The following is a 24858-nucleotide window of genomic DNA, read 5'->3' on the forward strand; positions in this document are numbered from 1 at the left end:
CTGCATCTAATCCATTCTAAAATTAAAAAGAAATGACTGGGGGGTCGGAGGGATCCAGGGATCGGTGGTGGTGGAAAATGGGCATTGGTGGAGGGATGGATACTTGATCATTGTATAATTGAAACCCAGACACAAAAATTTATAAGTCTACAACTGTACCTCATGGTGTTTCACTAGTGAAAATTAAAAAAAAAAAAAGAGGGGCTGGAGCAATAGCACAGCGGATAGGGTGTTTGCCTTGCATGCAGCCAACATGGCCAACACAGGTTCGATTCCCAGCACCCCATATGGTCCCCTGAGCACCGCCAGGAGCAATTCCTGAGTGCATGAGCCAGGAGTAACCCCTGAGCATTGCCGGGTGTGACCCAAAAAGCAAAAAAAAGAAAAAAGAAAAGAAATGACTGTCATTTTAATTTTGAGGTGTCAAAAGTTATACATGAATTCCATCACATCACTAACCTGACTGATGAAGGGTTATCTTGATTTTTTGTAGGGACTGCCTTATTCATTACAGGATGTTTAGCTGCATCCCTGTCATAGGTGTCATTTGTACCTCAATCCCAAGTTGGGACAATCAGAAATATCTCCAACAATATCAAAGGTTCTTGAGGGGCACAGGGGTCAGAATCACACCAATAAAAATCACTGTACCAGATTCTAATGATAATGAAATTGATCATATAAATGACTGCATTTTCCCAAAATCAAATACAGTGAGTGAACAATATATTTCCAATGACAAAAAATATAGTATCTGTACTCAGTCATAAACAGGAATGACTTCATCTCACCTTTTATGATATCATGTACCAAAATTTACTTGATACGCTTCCTAAATAGATAAATGTAGCAGGTAGCTGTGAGATAGCAAGAGGAATTGAAAGGAAAAAGGTGATTGAAAAATTCTTTCGACTATTCTATGTGTAAAATAGAAATGTTTTGCAATAATAAAGCACAGAAAATGGCTATCCTCTCAACAAAATTATGACCATCAAAGTTCTCAACAATGGCATCTTGACAATGCTGGTACAAAAAAAAAATCAGTAATGATAAAGTAAAACTTGTTAGATTTGTATCAATATTTCTGAGAAGGATATATTCCAGGATCACACACAACAATGAGCAAACAAAGTCTCTTAAAAGTATTGCATCAAAGTCTCTTGAAAGTATTGCATCATAAATTTGGTTTACCTCTAATTCTTAACCAAATTTCTATAAAAATTTTCATCATCATTTCATTCTCTGAATTATTTTATATCAAAATATAAATCACTGTCATCCTGTTGGTCATCGATTGCCCCAAGCAGGCCCCAGTAACATCTCCTTCGTCCTAACCCTGAGATTTTAAAAAGTGCCACATTCGAGGCTCTTTCAGGGTCAGGAGAATGAGACCCATCATTGTTACTGGTTTTTGACATATTGAATACGCCATGGGGAGTTTGCCAGACTCTGTCGTGTGGGCAGGATACTTCTGGTAGCCTGCCAGGTTCTCCAGAGTAAGACCTAGATGATAAAATGTCACGCGGCCGCATCAAAATATAAATAAAGATAAATTTTTAAAATGGAGTCCACTGGAATCAGATAATAAATGGTACTGACCACTTTCTTGGTCAGTCTGGAGTTTGTTATTTTAATCTCTTATGGACTGTTGCCTTAATCCTCCTAGTTTGTCTCCTTGGTGCTATGTGGCCAGTGTAGACGTTATGAAACATGTCGAATCATGGTCTTTATCCTCTCACAGCTTTTGCTAGAAATAAAATTCAAACACCACTTGGAGCTGCAAATTTTACATTTCCTGTACATCCTCTTCCTCTGCTCCTCTTCCTCATCTCCGAACCTCAGGCTCACACGTCCTCCTGCTCCTCTTTCACATCAAATTCACTCTCTCTGGGGACACTGTTTGCCCGGTCCCAGTCAACTTTCCCTGTCCTTAATATGAAGGGTTCTTTCCCGTCATTTGGACCACAATTAAATATTATTATCTTAGAGGCCATTTCCACTTACTCTATCTGAGTGATCACTCAGGAGCTGGAGAAGTGGTACATGGGGTTCAGGCCCTGGGCTTTCATCCCACAGACCCAGTGGCCCCACATAGGATGCCCACCAAGCCCTGCCTGGTGTCCCTGCTGAGCTCAGAGCCAGGAATAGTCAGTCCCTGAGCATAACTGGGTGTGGTCCAAAGTCCCGCCCTCCCTGTCCCCCAACAGAAAACAGGATAGCTTCTCAGCCATTCTCTATCACAAAACCCAGAGTATTTATATCAAGTTTCTAATGATCTTCACACTATTTCTCACCAGAATAGAGGCTCTTATAGCCAAGTAGGCAGTATGTGATCTACCTCCTACTCCTTTGAATAAGTATATGCAATAATTTCTGTATGTTTTTGAGAAATTACAGTATTCAAATATATCAAGTAGAAAAGATGTCTCAATTTTAGCCACTAGGGATTGTGTAACTCATTCTAAGCCGGTATATTTGTTTTACATGGTACATTAATGCATTCACTTATCATGCAGCTAATAGATAAAGGAATAAATCGAGACCTTGAAAGCATATAAAGTTACTTGCTTGTGGTTTCTTTTTTGGTGTGTCCATTTGTGTGGGGGAGCACACCTGGCAGTGGACAGGACGGCCTTTCAGTTCAGTGCCTGTGGAACTGTCAGGCCCAGGTGAAAAGCCAGGCCTCTGCGTACGTGGCGTGTGCTCCAGCCTTTGCAACCGCCTTTACAGCCCAGCTTCGTCACACTCAGTGCACAGCATTTTAAAGAGGGTGTTTCTTCTCCTTTTCCCCTTGTCTTACTTGTTGAATTGGAAACCTTTGCAGTGGTAAGAAGGATTCAGACAAGGAATGTGGGGAAAAATTTATATTTTTGTTCTATTTTACTACTAAGTCGAGAAACATTAGATTAGTTAAAAGAATACTAGTACTAGAAAGGGGAATGGCAAGGAGCAGCAGTGGATTCTACAGTATTCCTAGTCTCCCCATCCGGTCACATCCTTAACTGTGGCGATCCCAGTTCTGTGAATGCAGTGATGCTAATTCAGTTCCTGGATTTGCTCCTATAGGTTTGTTCCTATAGAGTCCTAAATGGGCTCTTTCTTTCCCCTGAAAACAAAAACTTGTGCTGGGAATAAACTAAGCATAAAGCTTATTGATAATTTCCTCTTCTGTAATTCACTTTTGAATCCAGGAAGAAAATAACATGGCAAAGAAAAGTATCTAAGATATTGTTTATTTTACAGAGTAACAGACTAGCTAGAGACAATGAACTAAGAGAAAATGATAAAGAACAGCTCCGAGCAATCTGTACACGTGATCCTCTATCTGAAATCACTGAGCAAGAAAAGGATTTCCTGTGGAGCCACAGGTAAGCGATAAGATAAAGAATCTGGCTGGCTTTTATTACAGAAGGATAATACCAGGATAATACTGGTCTTTTTGCCTTATTTTTGCATATTTGTTAAAGTATAGCATACTTGTATTTAGAAACATCATTCTGTGAGAACTGTGGGTATAGCTTATTATTTTTGGGAAATCGTGTTTCGATGATAATTAAACTCATCCATTGAATACTTCCTTTGTAAATTCTAAATGCCTGATAAGACCTTTTTAAGATTTTAAAAATAAAATCCAAAAACAAAAATATGATGCCCCGTAGTGAGGCTGGAGAGATAGTAAAGGCATTGCAGTACGTGCAGCTGACCCCTGTTTGGTCCCTGGTACTTGATAGTCCCTTGAAGCACTTCCAGGAGTGACCCCTGGGCAGGTTTGTCCCCAGGTCCTAAAAACAGTGATGATGCTAAAAACCCATCATTTAAAACAACTTATGATTTAATTGGGCTAGGATTTCTGTTATTGGGAGTTCTCTTAATTTTTTTTACATTTTCTCAAATAGCATGATGCTTTCTTATGTCACCAAGACAAAACATGAATTTTGCCCAGTAACCAAAGTAGAAGTGGCGATTCTTCTGATGGCTCATGTTTCTTATGTGAATGACAGGTGCTATAAAAGAGCCTCATAAGTTCTCATAAGTCTCGTAAGCCATTTTTTCGAAGTACTTGTCCTCCATTTGGATTTTCCGCTTGTCATTGCCTTTACAATTCTGTCTTAGTACATGAAATTATCATATTAAACTGATTTCTTGATTTTAAAGGAGACTGGTAATGGTAAGGAGTTTTATTAAGTATTTGGAACCTTTAAAATTGCATAATTGAAAATATATATGTCTAGACTTTCTGAATAACATGCAAGAATTTTTTTTTTAATTTTGTTTTGTCTTTCCCACACAGACACTATTGCGTAACTATTCCTGAGATTCTGCCTAAACTGCTTCTTTCTGTTAAATGGAATTCTAGAGATGAAGTAGCTCAGGTAAGTGCATGTTTGAGGTTACTGAATAACTCTTGAACAGAATTGGTGTGTGTCCAAATTATTTCCCCTCCAAAGCTGCAGAAATATAAGTAATGAAATAGACTGTGTCTTAAATAAATGATGGTAATATAGTGGAGAAAAGTACCTTTCACATCACTTTCTCTAATAAAATTAGAGCTGCATATTTTTAGCACTGAATTTATAAAGTGGGCTTTTATCTTAACTGATTTTAAAGTAAGAAATGAAGACAGCATCTCCAAGTCTCGCAGCTTCTCTCTGACTTCTCAGATTGTCTCTCATACACAGATGTACTGCCTGGTTAAAGATTGGCCTCCGATCAAACCTGAACAGGCTATGGAGCTCTTGGATTGCAATTACCCAGATCCTATGGTTCGAGGTTTTGCTGTTCGATGCTTGGAAAAATACCTAACAGATGACAAACTTTCTCAGTACTTAATTCAGCTTGTACAGGTAAGTAACATAAAATTAAAAAATAATGCACTATTTCCAAAACTTAACTTGCAGTAACAGTGTGTGTGTGTGTGTGTGTGTGTGTGTGTGTGTGTGTGTGTGTGTGTATTTTTTTAATCAGTTTTACCGGGGCTGGAGAGGTATAATACAGGGGGGTAAGGCACCTTGAATGGGTAAACCACGGTTGATTGTGGCACAAATACTGTCCCCTGAGCACCATCAGGAGTGATCCCTCAGCTGAGTCAGAAATAAGTCCTGAATACAGCTGAGTCTGGCTCCAGTGCCCAAAAATAATAAAACGAATCAGCATCACTCAAAGTAGCATCTACTTTCCTCCTTTAAAATGGCTTGAAGGAGGTGAAGAGACATGCATGACACCCCATGAGTAATAGTATTGTAAACCAGAGTGCCTAAAAGATGGGGGATGGGTGAGGGAAAGGAAAAGGAAAAGAGAGCCTGCCATAGAGGCAAGACCGGGGACAGGAAGGAAAATGGGGACATTGGTGAAGGGAAATCGAATCTATTGAAGGGGTTGGTGTTGAAATATTGTACACCTGAAACTCAGTCATGAACAAGTTTGTAACTCTGTAACTTACAGTGATTCAATAAGAAAAAAAAATTTTTTTTAAATAAAATGCTCTCTAAATATATGGGTTTGATCCCTGGCACCACATATGGTGCCCTGAGCACCTCCAGGAGTGAGCCCTGAGAACTGCAGAGTGTGGGCCAGAAGCAAAGTCTCTTAAATCTAAAACAAAATAGCAAGTGTCCAAGCAGCCTGAACTGGAGGGAAGGAGGGGTCTTTGGGACATGGTCCAGGGAGGTGAGTACTCAGATGGCGGTGCGGTGTTGGAATAATAGATGCACGAAACTGTCCCTAGCAGGATTGTAAACCACAGCACCTTAATCAGAATGTAAGACAAAAACAAACTCCTTCATTTGGCAGCAGACTTACCAGTCCAGCAGCAGAACTTGGAAGAGTTGGCTTGGGAACGAAGGACATTAGACTGTGGTGGAGTGGGGTAGGGAGGGCACTTGCCTTGCACGCAGCTGACGGGGCTCAATCCCAGACGTCTCATATGGTCACCCGAGCACCACTAGGAGTGCAGAGCTAGGAGTAACCCCTGAGTATTGCTGGGTATAACCCAAAAAGTGAAAAAAAAATTAATTAAGAGTGTTTTTTTTTAAATTGCCTTACTGGGGCTGGAGTGTTAGCATAGCGGTTAGGGCATCTGCCTTGCACGCAGCAACCCAGGTTCGATTCCCAGCATCCCATATGGTCCCCTGAGCACCGCCAGGAGTAATTCCTGAGTGCAGAGCCAGGAGTAACCCCAGTGCGTCGCTGGGTGTGACCCAAGAGGAAAAAAAAATTGCCTCAACATTAAAAAAGATGTCAAAACACACTAAAAAAATGCTTTTTTTGTCTAACCGTGTAAAATATAACTAATGTAGAGTTGTTTTCTATTTGTTTTTAATACATAGGTCCTAAAATATGAACAGTATTTGGATAACCTGCTTGTGAGATTTTTACTTAAGAAAGCATTGACTAATCAAAGGATTGGGCACTTTTTCTTTTGGCATTTAAAGTAAGTTAAATTATTTTCTTATTAAAATTCTTTACATATTGCTTTATTTTTCAGTAGACTTGCTAAGTATGTATTACTCAATATTTAGAGATTTACATACTGAAAGCATACTATACCAGTGATGAGTTTTCCCTCAACTTTTTCTTTTTATCATTAAGCAAGAATTAAAATTCAAAGCTGAATTTAAACAGAAGAATGGAAATATTTTTAAAGATTCTGCTTCTGCTTCAAGTAAAGTGAAAAAAAAATTTATGAGATGAGAATACTGTGCTTGGTTTCACTATATATGAACATTTTAAAAATCTGAAAATGGACAAGCAGTTATCTTGAAATTCAAAATACTAATGACAGATCTCAAGGTTTTTATTAGAAAATAGAGAGTAAAAGTACTTTTCAGAATAGGAGATTACTCTCAAAGTTAGCAACATAAACATTGCACAAATTTTGAAGTTAGAATCATATTCATATTGTTATTTTTTAAAGCATTATAGCACTGTACTCCCGTTGTTCATCAATTTGCTCAAGCGGGCACCAGTAACATCTCACAACAAATTGTGAGACTTGTTGTTACTGTTTTTGGCTTAGCGAATACGTCACGGGTAGCTTGCCAGGCTTTGCCGTGCAGGCAAGATACTCTTGGTAGCTTGCTGGGCTGTCCAAGAGGGGCAGAGGAATCAAACCTAGTTCGGCAGAGTGCAAGGCAAACGCCCTACCTGCTGTGCTATTGCTCCAACTAGGTTTAAAATTTTAGAGACAGTTCAGAAAAGAGATATATATAGCACAAAAGTGAAATCATGTTCACTGGACTTTCTTCTATACTTATTTTGTTTTTGTCACTAATTTCCTTGTTATCATGTTTGTACATGATGTGCAAAATTACTATATGGAAAGTAATTGAATTAACCTAAAATGTAGTCGATTTTCAGGTTCAACCTAAAACTCTTGGTTGTCTTATTTCTAAGTGGTAAATTTTTAACTATTAGAATAATTATAACATTTATTAGATTTTGAAGAATATATTTTTAAATGATTATGCATGGATGTTTAATATACTCACTTAAATTTTTATGTGTATGTGTGTGTGTATATATATATATATATATATATATATATATATATATATATGTTTCTTAAAAGGACCGGAGCAGTAGTACAGCGGGTAGGGCATTTGCCTTGCACGAGGCCAACCCAGGTTCGATTCCTCCACCCCTTTAGGAGAGCCCGGCACACTACCGAGAGTATCCCACCCGCACTGCAGAACCTGGCAAGCTCCCCATGGCGTATTCGGTATGCCAAAAACAGTAACAAGTCTCAAATGGAGACGTTACTGGGCCCGCTTGAGCAAATCGATGAGCAACGGGAGGACAGTACTACAGTGCAGTGCTACAGTTTCTTAAAAAATCTGAACTGTTCTTTTAGATCTGAGATGCACAATAAAACAGTGAGCCAGCGGTTCGGGCTGCTTTTGGAGTCCTATTGTCGTGCGTGTGGCATGTATTTAAAGCACCTGAACAGGCAAGTGGAGGCTATGGAAAAGCTTATTAACTTAACTGACATCCTCAAACAAGAGAAGAAGGATGAAACACAAAAGGTACGTGACTCGGGTTTTTACTTAAGACCCTTTCCGGCGCAGTGAGACGGGCGTGTTTACGATTCCTGTATATAGATACAAGTGCCTCAGAGTCAAGTAGATCAGGATTTGAGATGAAATTTAATTTCCACTGCTCCTTACATCATTAGATACATTATTTATCTCTTGAATTTATTTTCCTTGTCTGTAAAACAAGAATAAGATTTTTTTTCATAGATTTGTTATAAGATTAAATCACATAAAGCATCTGGAGCGCCTGTCATAGTTCTTGTATGGGAAAATATCCAGTGAATGTTAATTCCTTCTTCTTTCCCTTTCTCTTTTACATAGCTAGTTCCCAGTTTTGGTTTTTCCTTTCGCCCTTTTGGGCCCCACTTGGTGATGCTTAAAGATTATTCCTGGCTCTGCACTCAGGAATCATTCCTAATGATACTCAGGGAACCATATGGGATTCTGGGGATTGAATCTGGGTTGGCTGCGTGCAAGGCAAGTGCTTCATCCATTATACTATCCCTCCCACCTTCCATGTTTTAAATGAGTTTTTTCCCTCATTTTGTACAATTTATTATCTTCAAGAGATGACCTGAAAATGAGAGTTTCCTTTCATAAATTAGCTTTTACATTTCTAAGTTTAAAATGGACTCAGTGTAAAGGTTAAGGTGCTTGCCTCGCATATTGACAACCTGGGTTCAGTTGTTGTCCAGACAACTACATGGTCCCCGGAGCACCACCTGGAATAATCCCCAGGCACAGAGGTGGAGCAGCCCCTGAGCACTGCCAGGAGTGACCCAAATCCCCCTCAAATTTTTTTATTAACATAACTAATGGATAGCACAGTAGGTAGGCGTTTGCCTTGCACACGGCCGACCCAGGTTCGATTCCTCCTTCCTTCTCGGACAGCCCGGCAAGCTACTGAAAGTATCCCGCCCACACTGCAGAGCCTGGCAAGCTCCCCGCTGCGTATTCGATATGCCAAAATCATTAACAACAAGTCTCACAGTGGAGACGTTACTGGTGCCTGCTCAAGCAAATTGATGAACAACGGGAGGACAGTGCTACAGTGCTACAATTAATGGACTTGGTTGTGTAATAGGTTGTTCACAGTGCAATGTAGTGTGTGAGGAATATGCAGTGTAAAGGATTTGAATGAACCTTTCTACTTGCTGCCACATCCTACAGGAAAACTGAAGTCATTTTCATGTCTAGTGAAATAGAAGGGGATTGCACGTTTGTTCGTAATTCCCTGAGAAAGGAACAATGTAAATCACCAGTAAGGAATGAATATTCCAATGGCTTCATTCATATTTACTTTCAAAAGACTTCCAAAGAAAGCTCCTCTGTCAGTCTAAATGTCACAGGGTGTGACAAGTTGTTTGGTCAGATTATTTGAGGGTGAGTCTATTGTTTCTGATACTGGAGTTGTGAACAAGAAGAACTAGACTTCAGTGGGGAATAAAATTTGTTACAAGTGAGATTAAAAAATAGTTATCAGTTAAGTTTATAAATACAGACTTTTCTTCTAAGCTGGAGTTTTCATAATACAGATGGGCTCTGATACAGTCAAGTCAATTAGGAATGTGAATTCCACTACTCAGATCACTACAGGCTTAACTGAATGTAATAGTGAACTAAAATGAGTCACAGGAACATAAGCAATTAACTTTGATTTCTGTGCTTTAGCACAGTAATGATAACAAGTAGGAAGCACTATACTTTAGGAATGTAGTGATTAAAAATGCCTGTTATGTGAACAAGAATTGCTGTAGTCAGCAGTCATTGTATTCATCACTAATGCATAATAAGAAAGAAAATAAAAACTTGTTACTGGGCTGGGGAGATAGCACGGAGGTTCCTGCTTTGCATGCAGGAACCCCACCTTCAGTCCCTGACACTTCATGGTCCCTGGGTACTGCCAGACATGCAACTCCCCCTCGCCCCAACTCACACACATGTACAATCAATTTGTTCTAAAATTCAAGCATGAAAATTAATTTATTATGAACTCCTGGTTCCTGGCCTCATTTTTTCCTACTCAGATTTTCTGTTTTCAATGTACTGGGATTTCCTGAAAATAACAGGACTGTTACCTGTGTGATAGTTTAGCATTGAGGCTTTGGCTTGAACTGATTGAAGAGGATGTTTCTTTCAAACTGTCTGCTAAAACTGGACTGTAATTTAGCCTCAGTGCAAGAAATGTTTTTCCCAACTATTTTTTTTAGCCTTGTTACTTTTTTTTACCCAACAGAGATTGAGTGTGATTTTTTTGTTCTACGAAAAGCTTGAAAGTAAGATTCAGCTAAGAGGGCATGAAACAAGGGTGAGAAGTATTTCCGCCCCTCTCAGAGAGCCCGGCAAGCTACCGAGAGTATTCGATATGCCAGACACAGTAACAACAAAAGTCTCCAATGGAGATGTTACTGGGCCCGCTCGAGCAAATCGACGATCAACGGGAGGGCCTTTTCTGAAAAGACCAGGTAGAAATTATTTTAGAGTTTTCAAGACATGCAGTCGCTGTTGTCAACTCTCAGCACCACCGTGTTAATCTGAAAGTAGCCAATATTGAAGTGAAGGGGTGTGGCTATATTCCAGCACAGTTCATTTTAAAAACTGGCGGCCACCATTGACCAAGCCAGCTCTCAAGCCGAGACTCTGGCTACTAGTGTTATGAGTTCCTCTCTCAGGAAAGTGTACCGGACTGGCGCACATGCCCCTCTATGCCCAGACGGGGTTGCTTTGTTACAGAAGGCCTTCTGATTAAGATGCAGCCCGGTCAGCTTGTGGATCCAAAGACTATCCAACGTTGAAGCCCCAGTGTAAAAAGAGTAGCAGTTGGGTTTAGCTTTTGTGAAATCATTTTCTAATCACGATTATGTTTACCTATCAGGTACAGATGAAGTTTTTAGTTGAGCAAATGAGGCGGCCAGATTTCATGGATGCCCTCCAGGGCTTTCTTTCTCCTCTAAACCCTGCTCATCAACTAGGAAATCTTAGGTAAGTTTTCTCTGGCATATTTAAACAAGTATGCTTTCTGTTTAAATCTTGCAGAAAGTTAGCATGTCCATTAGATAGCTTAGAATGTTCAATTATATGTGCTTACTTCTCCAGTTCTCCTAACATGCAAAATCAAAGTACTAAGAATTTTTTTTTCAAGTTCAGATCTGCACTTTTTTCCAGAATAACTTTATTACTTCAGAGTGTTTCACATGGCTAGAATTTCTGGTAAAAGAAATAGAATGTAGTAACAGCAAAACTAGTGCCATATCTCTCTGGTTACTGAAAAATGTTGCTAAAAATTACGCTTAATACTTCTCTTTGTACTTCCTTAAGAATTAATTCACAAATAATATTGAAGAGAACGTTTGAAAATTTGTAATACTTAAATTATGCTTCAAGTATTTTAGTATAAGTTTGAGGGAGACTAGGATAGCAAAGCCAAGGTGTCTAGTAAAGTTTTCAACTGTTTTAAAGGCTTGAAGAGTGTCGAATTATGTCCTCTGCAAAAAGGCCACTGTGGTTGAATTGGGAGAATCCAGACATCATGTCAGAGTTACTCTTTCAGAACAATGAGATCATCTTTAAAAATGGGGATGGTAAGAAAGTATTAATGGACTTGTGATGCATGAATTTAACTCTCTTTTTTACATAGGCTATTTATAAGCCATGAAGACTCTCAAAAGCCATTTAAGAAATACACAAGTGATAAAAATATAATAAACAAATGTCTTAACTTTTTGAATATGATATGCGTATTGGAAAGAAATTGAATATTAATTAGATCTAAAATCGGTTTCTAATTACCATTTTTCAGCTCTGTGAGTGTTTATCTACTCATTCTGTCGATAGTTGATGAGCTAGTTCCTGGTATTGTAAGAAGAAATGAAAGAGCATCTGCACCTTCGTAGAGCTCAGAATCTAGCAGAGAAAGGGGGTATGTTAGACAGTTACTAAGATCATGGAAACCTTGGAACAGAGTCTACTCAAGAAGCGTTTAAGAAAGTTCTGACTCGCACCAAGAGATAGTACAGGGGTAAGACTCTTGCCTTGCCATGGCTGATCCTGCTTCAAATCCTGGCACTTGGCACTGCCAAAGGCCTGCCAAGCTCTACCAAGAGTGATCTCTGAGCGCAGAGCCAGTAGTGAGCCTGATCACTGCTAGGTGCCCCTGCCCCCCCACCCCATACGTGAAAGTCCTGTAGCTTGAAGAGCCAGCAGAGGTAGTAGGAGAAGTGGAATGGTGGGAGAATCGTTCATGGTTTTCTCTTGGGAAATGACATTTTAGCACTGAATTCCCTGAAGTCCAGTATTTCTCATATAAATATTCAGCTTTCAAAGGACTCAGAAAAAGAAGAGCAGATCTTTCTTTAATAAGGTTAAATAAGCCTGTTTCAAGCCCATCTTAAATTGAAGTTCTAAGCTGAAAGTGCATTTAATGTACCCGACCTGCCAAACATCATAGCTTAATCTAGTCTACATTGTTGTCATCGTTATTGTTATGATTGTTTTGGAGCCCCACCCAGCAAGTGCTCAGAGCTGACTCCTGCCTCTGGGATCAGGGAATACTTCCAGCTTAGAAGGACCCTATGGGTGTCATGGATTGAACTCCTGTCAGCTGCGTGCAAGACAAGTGCCCTTCCTACTGTACTATCTCTCCAGCACCTCATCTAATCTGCTTTAAATACGTTCAGACTATTTACATTAGCCTACAATTGGGAAAAATCACATAATAGAAAGCCTTGCAGTTAATTATTAATTTTCTTAAATAATTAAGTATTGAATGACTCATGAAGTTTATTGAGTTTTATGGCATGGTTGGCTAGGAACTATCTGTGATTATTAGAAATTATACTACTGCATACCCTAACCCAGGGAAAGATAAGAATTCAGATTTGCAGTTTCTAATGAATGAGTGAATGAATCACTTTCACAACACATGAGAGTTTTAAGTCAACTATTACAAGTTCCCAAGCTTTCATTTCTTATCATCATACTTAGATACTGTGATTTAAAATTATGGAAAATTAGATACTAACTTATCCTTCATAGTTTTACCAATGTATTTACTTATATACTTAGATGTGGATTTTAAAATTCAGCATATTGCTTCCTTACCAGTTACATTAAAGAAACTATATGGCTTTGTTTATCTTCCATTTGAAAATTATGGGTGTCACAATTTTCCCAAACTTGCACTGTGGTAGTAAGAGGTGGTATATGTTACTTGAATTTCAGATTTACGACAAGATATGCTCACACTTCAGATTATTCGCATTATGGAAAATATATGGCAAAATCAAGGCCTTGATCTTCGGTAAGTAATCAAAAAGGCAACATGAAGATTGAAATGTATTCTGGAAAGTCACCTTTACTTAATTATAAGATATATATAGGCATCTGAAGACATAGGTGGAGTAATTAGCACTAGTTAATTTGTTAATACAAGTTTTAACTTTCACTTTCCTTTTGTTCCTTGGTTTAGCATAACTAGTGAGTTTTGGTTAAGGAAGAACTGTCTCTGATAAGCTTGAAAAAACTTTGCAATTCCAATATCACTATCAGAATAAGACATAGGAAGCACAAAAGGCCCATTATAATTCAGATCTTAATAATTAAAAGAAATTTTTATAATATATATTTTCTTAAAATTTTAAACTTTTGGGGCTGGAGTGATAGCATAGCAACTAGGGCATTTGCGTTGCACGCGGCCGACCCGGGTTCGATTCCCAGCATCCCAGATGGTCCCCTGAGCACCGCCAGGAGTTATTCCTGAGTGCAGAGCCAGGAGTAACCCTTGTGCGTCACTGGGTGTGACCCAAGAAGGAAAAAAAATTGTAAATCCTCTTACCTCAAAGAACCTTTCTTAATATCTGTGCCATTGTGTTTTAAGCCCAAGCCATCAGCTCTTACCAATAATATCTTCAAGGTTTTTTTTGCCAGGTTTCATCTTCTTGGTCATTTTTGCTCCTGAGAGTTTTTCTTCTCTTGTCTTTGTGCTGATCAGGAGTCTTTGGTGGGCGAGGGGTGTGGAGAAATCGTACAGTGGGTAAGGTGCTGACGTTGCACGTGCCAGTCCAGGGTTAGTCCCCAGAGTGCAGAGCCGGGAGTGAGCCCTGGGCACCGTCAAGGTGACCCAAGGACAAACAGTTCCTCGGGCAAAGACCCCGGCCCGAAAAGCCTGTCTGTGGGATGGCACAGGGAGTCATTTCTAGCTGCAGCCACAGGGCCCATGAGGTTTTAGGTCGAGAGCAGCTGCTATGGAAAATGTAGCGGTGACACAATAGTGAATCCCCTTCTATTGCAAAGAAGGAAAGTGGACATGTTAAGTGACCTTCTGAGGTGCAGATTGTCATCAGTCTCAGATTCTTCTTATTCTCTCTATCTCTCCCTCTCTCCCTCCCTCCTTCCCTCCCTCCCTCCCTCCCTCCCTTGCCCCTTCCCCCCCTTTTGGGCATTACGGTTTGCAATATACTGAAAGGTTATCATGTATGTTCCTTTACCTACTTTCAATACTCGGTTCTTATCCAACATGATCATTTTCAACTATTATGGTCCTTGTGGTTCCTTTTCTGTCTTACCTGCCCTCTGCCCCTCACATACTGGTGATAGATTCCAGCCCCTGTTTATTATGAAAAGTTTATTGATACAGCTGTTTTCAGATTTCATATAGCAAATTCAGAAATTAGTATCATCTGCTTTTGATATAGTATCAAAGAAAAATGCATTTATATAAGATTATTGCATATGTCTTTATCTGTATATCTACATCTGTGTAAGGCTTCAATTAAAACATTGTATTAGAATGAATATAGAAGCATACATGAGAATCCAACCAAGAATTATTAGCTAGACATTTAAAAAAAATTTCAGTGAGAGGGGCTGGAGCGATAGCACAGCGGGTAGGGCATTTGCCTTGCACGCGGCTGACCTGGGTTCAATCCCCAGCATCCTGTATGGTCCCCTGAGCACCACCAGGAGCAATTCCTGAGTGCATGAGCCAGGAGTAACCCCTGTGCATCGCCAGATGTGACCCAAAAAGGAAAAAAAAAATTTTTTTTCAGTGAGAAAGTGTTGCTCTTCTCACAGATTCTTAAAAATACTAAGTTTTTTGTTTGTTTCATAAAAGATGCTGCATTATGGGATTCAGTGCCACCAGCAGGTCTGCCTCTACCTGCGGGGTGAGTGCATCAGCAGCCTGATGGTGCCTTCAGGCCTCCTGACACCCCAAAATTGCCACTGTGCCTCTGGCCAGACCCCAACAACTCGGGACTAAGTTTCCTGAGCAATTAAACAGCCAAACAGGTATGTGGAAGCCACGTCCACAAACCACCTCTGGCTCAGCCTTATTTCAGAGACCCATACATTTTGAAAGAGATCAAAAGCCGCAGTTAATCTTAGACCCGAACAAGGCTGAGTAGACCAGGGTAAACCAGAGCAGAGTGTCAGTCTTGTGCCCGCCCAAGCAGAGCCCCCGGCAGCCGCTTGCTCCCACAATTCAAAATAGCTGTCACGCTCCCGGCTGGACTCCATCTTGGGACAGACCTCACCGAGATATAATCTGCTGAAAATTCGGGTACACAGGTTTTGCGACATTCTCCAGGCTTTCTCAGGGTCGGAATGGGCTACCTCCCCTCACCTCCCCATACTCCCAGAAGCCGCACCAGTCACGTCCACACACCAAACCTGCCATCCAGCTAAAAAATCTCCAGCCTTACCCTCCCGATAAAAATGCTGAACGTCCTGAACACACATGATGACCTCTTAGTACCTGTATTGCAAATCATCATGCACAAAAGGAGAGAGAGGAAAAAAGAAGAAAAGTGACTGCCATAGATAGAGGCAAGGTTGTCTCATCGTCACTTTTGGTGGGTGGTAGGAGGGAAATGGGCGTTGGTGGTAGGAATTGTGCACTACTGGAGGGATGGGTGTGGATCATTGTATGACTGAAACCCAATCATTAACAGCTTTGTTAATGGTCAGTAAAAATATTATTAAAATAAAAAATCATTCTGGGGTCAGAGCAATAGCACAATGGGTAGGGTGTTTGCCTTGCACGTAGCTGACCCAGTTTTGATACCCAGCATCTCATATGGTCCCCTGGGCACTGCCAGGAGTAATTCTTGAGCACAGAGCCAGGAGTAACCCCTGAGCATTGCCAGGTATAACCCCCCCTCCCAAAAAAAAAAAAAAACTAAATAAAAATCTATGCTGTTCACACACACACCAAAAAAGATGTTACTTTAACATGTAGTAGTTTATTGTTTTTAAATGAATTTCTATTTAAAATTTTACCTTGTTTTAATTTCTAACATCAGTAGATGGGACCAGGTAAGTTCAGGCTCTTTAAAATCCTCCATCACAAAAATCTGAGAACTGCTGCGTCAGATATTACTTAGATGTCAGTTTAATAGCTTTCAATTCTTCCATGTATGTTGGGGGCAGGGGCGTTCCCAGCTGTGCATGGGGACTCTTTGTGCTGACAGAGGATCACACTCGGTCGCCACATAAGAGGCAAGCACCCTACCCTCATCCCATCTCTCTTGTCTGCATCGTCCTTATTTCTTTAATCTGAAGTACAACCCAAAAGTAGAACCCTGCAGTATGTCCCCGCGATGCGCACAGGGCCCGGCGCCCTCTCCCTGTGGTTCCTGGCAGTTGGGTTGCTCTGGCCTGTTCGTACTCAGAGGCTACCAAACCTAGCGGTGGTCAAGAGAACCTGGGTCCCTGGGGTCAAACACAGGCCCTCACGTGTGTTTGCCATGTGCTCTGTCACTTGGGCCATCTCCCCCCCTGAAATCCATCCCTATTTCTTCATGTCATAAAGGTTTGTGAAACTTCTAATTGCCACTGTAATTTTCATAATGCATTTATGATGTACAATTAAATGCTTTCTCGGTTCAAGTTTATAATAAATGATAGGTAATCTGAAGGTTTTTCTAGGAATGTTTGTCGTGCTGTAACAAAATTTAAATCAGACTAGGGAGTAAAGGTTACAGTTGCCAGATTTGCAAATAAAATGTTCTCTACTAGCCTATTAAAACAGTCGCCACTTTAAAATTCCATCATCTAACTAATTCCAAACATCTTGCTCCTCCTTAGAATGCTACCCTATGGTTGTCTGTCAATTGGAGATTGCGTAGGACTGATTGAGGTGGTGAGAAATTCTCACACTATCATGCAAATCCAGTGCAAAGGTGGCCTGAAAGGAGCACTACAGTTCAACAGCCACACACTGCACCAGTGGCTCAAGGACAAGAACAAAGGAGAAATGTAAGTTCTTGTTCTCTTCCGATGTCAGTGTCGGTTTTCATTTTGAGGTTTGGGTCTCATAACCAGAACTTTTATTCCACACTTCTCTGTTGTTACTGTCAATGGTCAGTGTTGGCAGAATGCTTTTTTGTGTCACTTTTTTTGGACAAGACTTTCAATAATTGTTCCTATTTCTTCCCATCAACCCAGTAGAAGGTGTACTTGCCTGGGGTGCTGGAGGGAAGGTAGATTTAACTTGGAAACGCTTGAGGGTAGCACTGCCCTCCCGTTGTTCATCAATTTGCTCCAGTGTTTCAATGATCAGAATTACTTTTTGATGGTATTCTTTGTAGCATTTCCAGAAATGTGATTTTTCTTAACTGCTTTTATAAAAAATTAATATTGACCATTCCAAATTTGACTTTCAAATTATTATTAAAATGATTAGAAAAAATTCATCACGGGGCTGGAGTGATAGTACTGTGGGTAGGGCATTTGCCTGGCACGTGGCCGACCTGGAGTCCCCTTCCTTCCATTGTCCCCCAGGCAACATCAGAAGTAATTCCTGAGTGTAGAGCTAGGAGTAACCCCTGAGCATTGCCAGCTGCAATCCAAAAAGCAAAAGAAAATAAAAAGAAAAAACTAATCATAAAAAGTCAGTTAACAAAATGTTTCATTTACACAGTGCCTTTTTTTTTTAAGGAAGGCATATTTATTTATTTATTTATTTATTTATTTTAAATTTTATTGAATCGCCGTGAGATAATTACAAGTTTTCATGTTTGGGTTACAATCACACAATGATCAAACACCCATCCCTCCAACAGTGGTTTTATCAGAGAATACCTAGAGATTTCTTTGGAAACCCTTGGAAACGTAAGAATGTCAAAATTCCTCATATCTTCAGGCATAATTGCTTCCCTCTCGTGTTAAAGATTGTCTTCATTGTGAAAATGCAAACTTGAACCATCTTTTCTGTTCATAGGCTATTTATTTCTCAGACGCATGGGGTATTTCTTCCTTTTTTGTAGATATGATGCAGCTATTGACCTGTTTACACGTTCCTGTGCGGGATACTGTGTCGCCACCTTTATTTTGGGTATTGGAGATCGTCACAATAGTAACATCATGGTCAAAGATGATGGACAAGTAATACTTTTCTCTTCTTACAATGTTTTGGCATTCTTCAGTTTATGAATTCAGGATATTGCATTTCTTCTGCTGTCAAGCTATAACAAAATTTCCTCTTTTTAAAAGCTATTTCATATAGATTTCGGGCACTTTTTGGATCACAAGAAGAAAAAATTTGGTTATAAACGAGAACGTGTGCCATTTGTCTTGACACAAGATTTTTTGATTGTAATTAGTAAAGGAGCTCAAGAATGTACAAAGACAAGAGAATTTGAGAGGTAAGCCCAAGAAATCAAAAGTTCAAGATAGGAGCTGGAGTGATAGCACAGCGGGTAGGGCATTTGCCTTGCACGCGGCCAACCCAGGTTCAATTCCCAGCATCCCATATGCTCCCCTGAGCACCCCCAGCTTTGCATTACCAGGTGTGACCCAAAAAGAAAAAAAAAAGGTTCAAAATAAAGACTACTTGATATTCTGTCAAAAACAATTGATTTTTTTCAAGTGAATAAGAATAATGTTATAGTAACATTTTAGCATAAATTGAACGTTTTAATTTTATTGAATGAGGACCACACTCAACTGTGCTCAGTGAGCCTGGAGCCACTCCGAGTGGTGTGTGTGTGTGGGGGGGGGGGCAGGATGGTGGGAGTTCTGGGGTTTGAACTCAGCCTTGTCCATGCATGTACTGCTTAAGCTTTCTCCAAGGCTCTTTTTAGCATTTTAAAGTTTATTGTGTATGCCGTGAAGAAAATGGAAAGGAAAACAAGTGCAGTTTATTAATTAAGGCCTACAAAGAACGTGCTCCTTTTGACAGAACTGAGAGTAAGAACAAAGGGTGCAGGGGTCCAGGAAGGGGAAAGGGAGCAAAGAAAGAGAGAGAGAGAGCACATGAGAGACAGAGCATGCAAGAGAGACAAGAGAGATCCCCATAAAGGAAGAGAAATCACGTGCCCTGAGGTGAGATGCAGGTGATTCCAGAGTGGAGACTGTCTTTAATTACCATTTTTACTCATGATTTTTCTTACCACTTAAGGTTTTGTCTCTATTGTCTTTAACTATAAAGTACTTCTCAAAACCCTTTTTAAACCTCCACATATATTTTCCTCAGTTCCAGCCCGAGCACATACCCTAAAACCTAGCTTCTCAACTGTTGGTCATAGAGTCACATAGCTGAATGGGTTGATTAGGAAAATTTGACAACAGCAAAAGATTTCTGAACATGCAACAACCAAAAGTAACTTGAAAACCAACCACATAATGAATCCAAGTAATTTCTGGCAATGTTTGCCTATGTTGCGTTTCTCAGGAGTGAAAGGGGTTATGGGTGAGAAAAGTTTAAGAACCTCCAGGGCTCCCCTCAAATACATTACGTGTGTGATTTCTGAATTTTTGTCACTCTGCACTCAAAACCCTTTACTTTTGTCAGTTTTTTTCTGGCAAAAGCAGTTACATGACTCCATTTGTGTTCTTGATCCACAGTTTAAGAAACCCTGCTGCAAAGGCCAATTTTCATTTAATAATCTGTTTTGGTTTTTGTTTGGTTTTTGTACCACACCCAGCAGGGCGTACTTCTGACTCTGCATTCAGGGACCACTCCTGGCAGGCTTGGGGGACCATCTGTGGTGCTGGGGATCGAACCTGGATTGGTCACATGCAAGAAAAACACCTGACCCTCTGTACGATTGCCGTAGCCCCTAATCTGTATTTAACTTCCAGTGAGCCAGGCCTGGTGCTGGTCATGAAGGCAGCAAACACAATCCTTACGAACTCTCATGATGTCCTTTCTAGTGTGGGGTAGAGGAATTGAAAGTGTTGAGAAGAGAAGTGAGGAGGAGAACGCTATTTTTAGTAGCATTTGTTTGTTCCAGAAGGCCCCTCGAATGAGCTGTCGGAGCAAAGCCCTCGAGCTAGCAGTCACACTGTCTGCGCCTAACTGACCAAACTGTTCTTGTTACTTGTAGGTTTCAGGAGATGTGTTACAAGGCTTACCTTGCTATTCGGCAGCATGCTAATCTCTTCATAAACCTTTTCTCCATGATGCTTGGCTCTGGGATGCCAGAACTCCAGTCTTTTGATGATATTGCATATATCCGAAAGACTCTAGCATTAGATAAAACTGAACAAGAGGCTTTGGAATATTTCATGAAACAAATGAATGATGCCCATCATGGTGGCTGGACAACAAAAATGGATTGGATCTTCCACACAATCAAGCAGCATGCTTTGAACTGAAGTGATAACTGAAAAATGGAAAGCTCAGTATCTGGATTCTGTACTGCACTGTTAGTAACTGTCAGCAGGCAAAGACTGACTGCATAGGAATTGCACAATCCATGAACAGCATTACAATTTACAGCAAGAACAGAAATAAAATACTATATAATTTAAATAATGTAAACGCAAACAGGGTTTGATAGCACTAAACTAGTTCATTTCAAAATTGAGCTTTAGAATAATGCGCAATTTCATGTTATGCCTTAAGTCCAAAAAGGTAAACTTTGAAGATTGTTTGTATCTTTTTTTTAAAAAACAAAACAAAAAAATCCCCCAAATATATAGAAATGGTGGAGAAGGAAAAAGAATGATGTTCTCTTTTTTGCAAGTGTTCTGTTTCGAAATGTGGACATAACAGTCTACCATTGCATTAGATCCAAGTGAACTGGAGTTTGATGTTAAATTACATTAAGATTGGAAAGTAATGAAAATTGACGTATTTTTCCATTGCTGTTCACTTTATAGTTTAAAGGTTTGAAGAGGGTTTTTTGACTCCTTGTTTAATGAAGAAAAGTGCTTGCGGTAGAAGGGGCTCAAGATTTCACCAGAGACTTTTTAATAAATCAAACCTTTTAATGATTTGGGGTCTTATCTGCAAACTTTTGGAAGCAGTCACAAATGAGACCTGTTATTATATGGTATTTGGGGTGGGAGGGGTGGGCAGGGTTCTAGACAGTATTTACAAGAATCTGATTCTTATTTCCCAGGGAAATTCTGGGCTCTCACAAAATAAAATAATCATCTTAGAGAAAGAATGGGCAAGACTAGTTCTTGCTCCTGAATTGTACAGTATTCACCGTAGGTTGATTTTTTTTCTCTCCTTTTGCAATCGAATACATTTTTCATGCATGTTTTCCAGAAAATAGAAATGAGTATTAATGTTATTAAAAAAGATTATTTTTTTTATTAAAGGCTATTTATATTATAGAAACTATCATTAATATATATTCTTTATTTCCATGATCTGCCCCATAGTCATGCATTGTTTTGCACCCCCAAACTTTTTACGTTCGTAGCAGCATGGTCAACTTTTCTCTCGGTCTGCGGGGGAGGCTCAGGCACTGTCCCATTTATACCAACAACTAGTGTGTAACTATTTAAGGAGAACAAGTTCCTCTTCTTTTGTTTTTGTTTTCACAGGCATCCTCCATCTTCCATCCTCTTTTATACTTGAGATGTCTCAGTCATATGAAATTAGGTACCAAAATTAACACTTTAGAATATCTTCTCAGTTGCTTAAACCCTCTACCGAGGTATGCTCTATAGAGACAGCGAACTTTAGACCTGTTAGACTATTTATCCAACAATTCAGTATAAAAGTAGGACCTTTAAGCCACCTTAAGACCAAGTCCATTTCCAAGTCATCAGGGCTCCACCTCTCTTAAATCACCTTAGAGCACAGGATACCCAAGATGTAGGATCTATTGCTAGTCACCCATTCTGATATTTTACTCAGTATTTAAAATAAATGATTAATATCCTAGGAAATAGGTTTAGCAAATGTCCAGGTGCCACACCAGAAAAAGTGCAATAATTTACTGACAGTTTTCTAGATTAGATATAACATTGGAATACAACTTTATTTTTTTTAAAAAAAAACTGTGTACATGGTATACTCTAGTAAAACAGCATCACTTAAAAAGTATTTATTTATGAAATCAATTACCTATAGTAGAAGTCTTGAATTAATGAACAGGGGACTCTAACTCAAATGCTCTTAATACTTGGCTATTTTAGAACCCTTAAAGGGAATAAGCATTGGAGATTTAGGTACTTCTTTAAAGCATGCATATACTATTGCCAGCAAGAAGAAAAATTGAAGACTAGGGGATCTTTATGTATAAAGTGTCTTGGAATAGTTGCAAGAATTTTAACTCTGTCCAAATAGGAAACCAGAAAGATTATTGTGCAGATATTGAAGTTCTGTAACTTATTAAAATATCATAGTATTTTAATCCTTAGATATATTCAGTTAGTGACGTCCCAGTCTTTTCCATATCAGGGATTGACTACAGGAAAACTCAGTGAAATGGTACAAATCTTAAACATTAGTGGTGGAAAATGAAGACATTACAGAGAACTGTGGTTTGTTTATCTGAGTGCCAAAAAAGCCTGGAGCTTCCTTCACCAAATTTGTGCAGCTTTTTCATTTTTCACCTCAGTCCACATAGTTGTCCCCATCTCTCCCCCTGGGACCCCCTCCACCATGAAACATAAGCCACATAACTTATTTTCACCATTTACTTTTATTTTCAAGAGTCACAACAACCAAATTCTGTTTGAAGAAATACAAATTTCATAGAAAATAATGATGCAGCGATCTAATAGTGAATTTTAAATAAATCCAAGCAAATTTTAAGCAGATAACATTAAAAATAAGGGGTGGGAGGGTGGGGGGTTTGGGTGGGGATCTGCAGTGTTTAGAAGGCGAACATCCAGAACTTGGATTAAGTGCTATATTGGGTCAACTAGGCTGTATTTCAGGTTAGTGTTTATTGAGCCCCTGTGAGGCGTCAAGGTACTTGAATATCGGATCAATTTCTGTGGGTTGGTCAGTTTCAATAACCTGCCATGCTTATCACTGAATGGTATGACTCTTGGCTTGCGCCATTTGTATCTGGCCACTTGAGAAATTTTTCCTTCAGTAGCTGTCTTGGAGGGGCGGGGGAAGCAGGTAAAGAAAAAAATGAAGCCTAATTTTGAACACTTTTTAGCAGGAAATTATCAACTGTTTGAAAATCATGCTTTAACTTTTTTATCATATTCTAAAATATATGAAATTGTTTATTTTGAAGATTTTTAGACTGCTGTTAGTTTGGAATCTGTTCATTATATTGTGGAATTTCATCTTTTTTAAAAGATGTTTTTAATTGGGTTTTTTAAAAATGAATGGAATGTGGTCGCTATTTTACAATAGAACCTAAGTTTTTTGTGGTTGTTAGTGTCCTCTGTAAAATGTAGTGTCCAAGGAATCAACTTTGAGGTTTTCCCTTCTAATTGGCTTTATATTATAAGCCCTTTAGGAAGTGGGAACCTGGTGAATATAATACAATGAATTGTAAAATATTTTCATGTGTGACTTTTTCAACTGTGAAACTATGACTATTGGTTTTTTTTGATGAACACAGCTGCTGATAAAGTATTTTGTGTAAAGTCTAGTTCTTAATAATCAGGAAAATAATGATTTGTATATACCCTCTTAGATTTGACTTTATTTTAAATGAGTTACTGATTTTCGCTTAAGTAAAACACGGTCCACCTGTATTTTTTCCCATCAAAAACTGTGATTTGGCATTATTAACAAATTATAAGTAGCCTACCTATTGTAAAGGCACCCTGGAAATCTCATAGTGTAAATTTCTTGATGACTGTGTAAGTTCCTCTCTTTCATATTCTGGTTAGTAACCCATATTTGCCAACTCGTTGATATTTCATTTCCAGCATCATCCCAGAGCTAGCAGGTTAACTTTTTCTGAGTGTTTTGAGTTCCATGTCTTTGTGTCTGCACCAATTGCAGTCTTAGGCTGGACCCACATGTTCAGAATCCACCTTCAAACAATGATACTTTCATGTCTTAAGACATTACTGAAATCGTTTTAAAGGCCGTATGTGGTCTTAATGGATTGTGGTGCTTCTACTAATTTAAAGACAACTTTCATACTTCAGATGTTTTTGAGACGAGGAAACTGGAGGAAAGGACCAGGAGTAGTGGGAGTTGGTTGGATGAACTGCATTCTTCTCATCACGGCCTAGCTGGTTACTGTCTGAGAGAAGGCTGAAAGTTGCGCGAGTGTATTGTACAGGAAATTGACCACTTCATCAAGGATGGGATTGTGAAGGCTGAACTGTCGTGTTAAACACTGACAAGATCCTCAAAGAATAATTCTTGATGACGAAGAATAATACAGCTGGGCTATTTTTAAAACTATAAACACAAACCACTTTTTAAATTATCATATTAAAAATTGTCATTACGTCTTATGTGCCGTGGCTTGAGAAGCCTTTTTTATCATTTAGAAGTTAACTTTTCCTTCCTGCAAAAGTGGTGGGTTGAGCTCAAAAAAACTATGGTCTCAATAAAACTGTTTTTGTAACTCTACCTCAGAAGGAAAAAAATAAATAATGTTCAAAACTTCAGGCTCTTGATGTTTCAGGCATCTTCAGAGCACTGTGAGATTTGTAAAATTCG

The 24858-nt window shown here is 39.3% G+C and overlaps 1 protein-coding gene across 2 annotated transcripts in view; it reads left to right on the forward strand.

The window, feature by feature from the left end:
- The window catches only part of PIK3CA (phosphatidylinositol-4,5-bisphosphate 3-kinase catalytic subunit alpha), a 96877-nt gene extending 72865 nt beyond the window's left edge, over positions 1 to 24012 (forward strand). For both annotated transcript variants that reach the window (XM_056110768.1, XM_056110767.1), the window contains exons 10-21: positions 3244 to 3368; positions 4292 to 4373; positions 4680 to 4844; positions 6327 to 6430; positions 7850 to 8021; positions 10906 to 11012; positions 11490 to 11611; positions 13251 to 13329; positions 17115 to 17285; positions 18296 to 18413; positions 18522 to 18673; positions 20357 to 24012. In XM_056110768.1, coding sequence (XP_055966743.1) covers positions 3244 to 3368; positions 4292 to 4373; positions 4680 to 4844; positions 6327 to 6430; positions 7850 to 8021; positions 10906 to 11012; positions 11490 to 11611; positions 13251 to 13329; positions 17115 to 17285; positions 18296 to 18413; positions 18522 to 18673; positions 20357 to 20627 — 1668 coding nt within the window. In that variant the 3' untranslated portion in view covers positions 20628 to 24012. The remainder of the gene's footprint in view (positions 1 to 3243; positions 3369 to 4291; positions 4374 to 4679; positions 4845 to 6326; positions 6431 to 7849; positions 8022 to 10905; positions 11013 to 11489; positions 11612 to 13250; positions 13330 to 17114; positions 17286 to 18295; positions 18414 to 18521; positions 18674 to 20356) is intronic.
- Positions 24013 to 24858: the final 846 nt, after the last annotated feature.

Source organism: Sorex fumeus, unplaced genomic scaffold, assembly GCF_029834395.1.
Source record: "Sorex fumeus unplaced genomic scaffold, SorFum_2.1 ptg000010l, whole genome shotgun sequence".
NCBI classification, from domain to species: Eukaryota; Metazoa; Chordata; class Mammalia; order Eulipotyphla; family Soricidae; genus Sorex; species Sorex fumeus.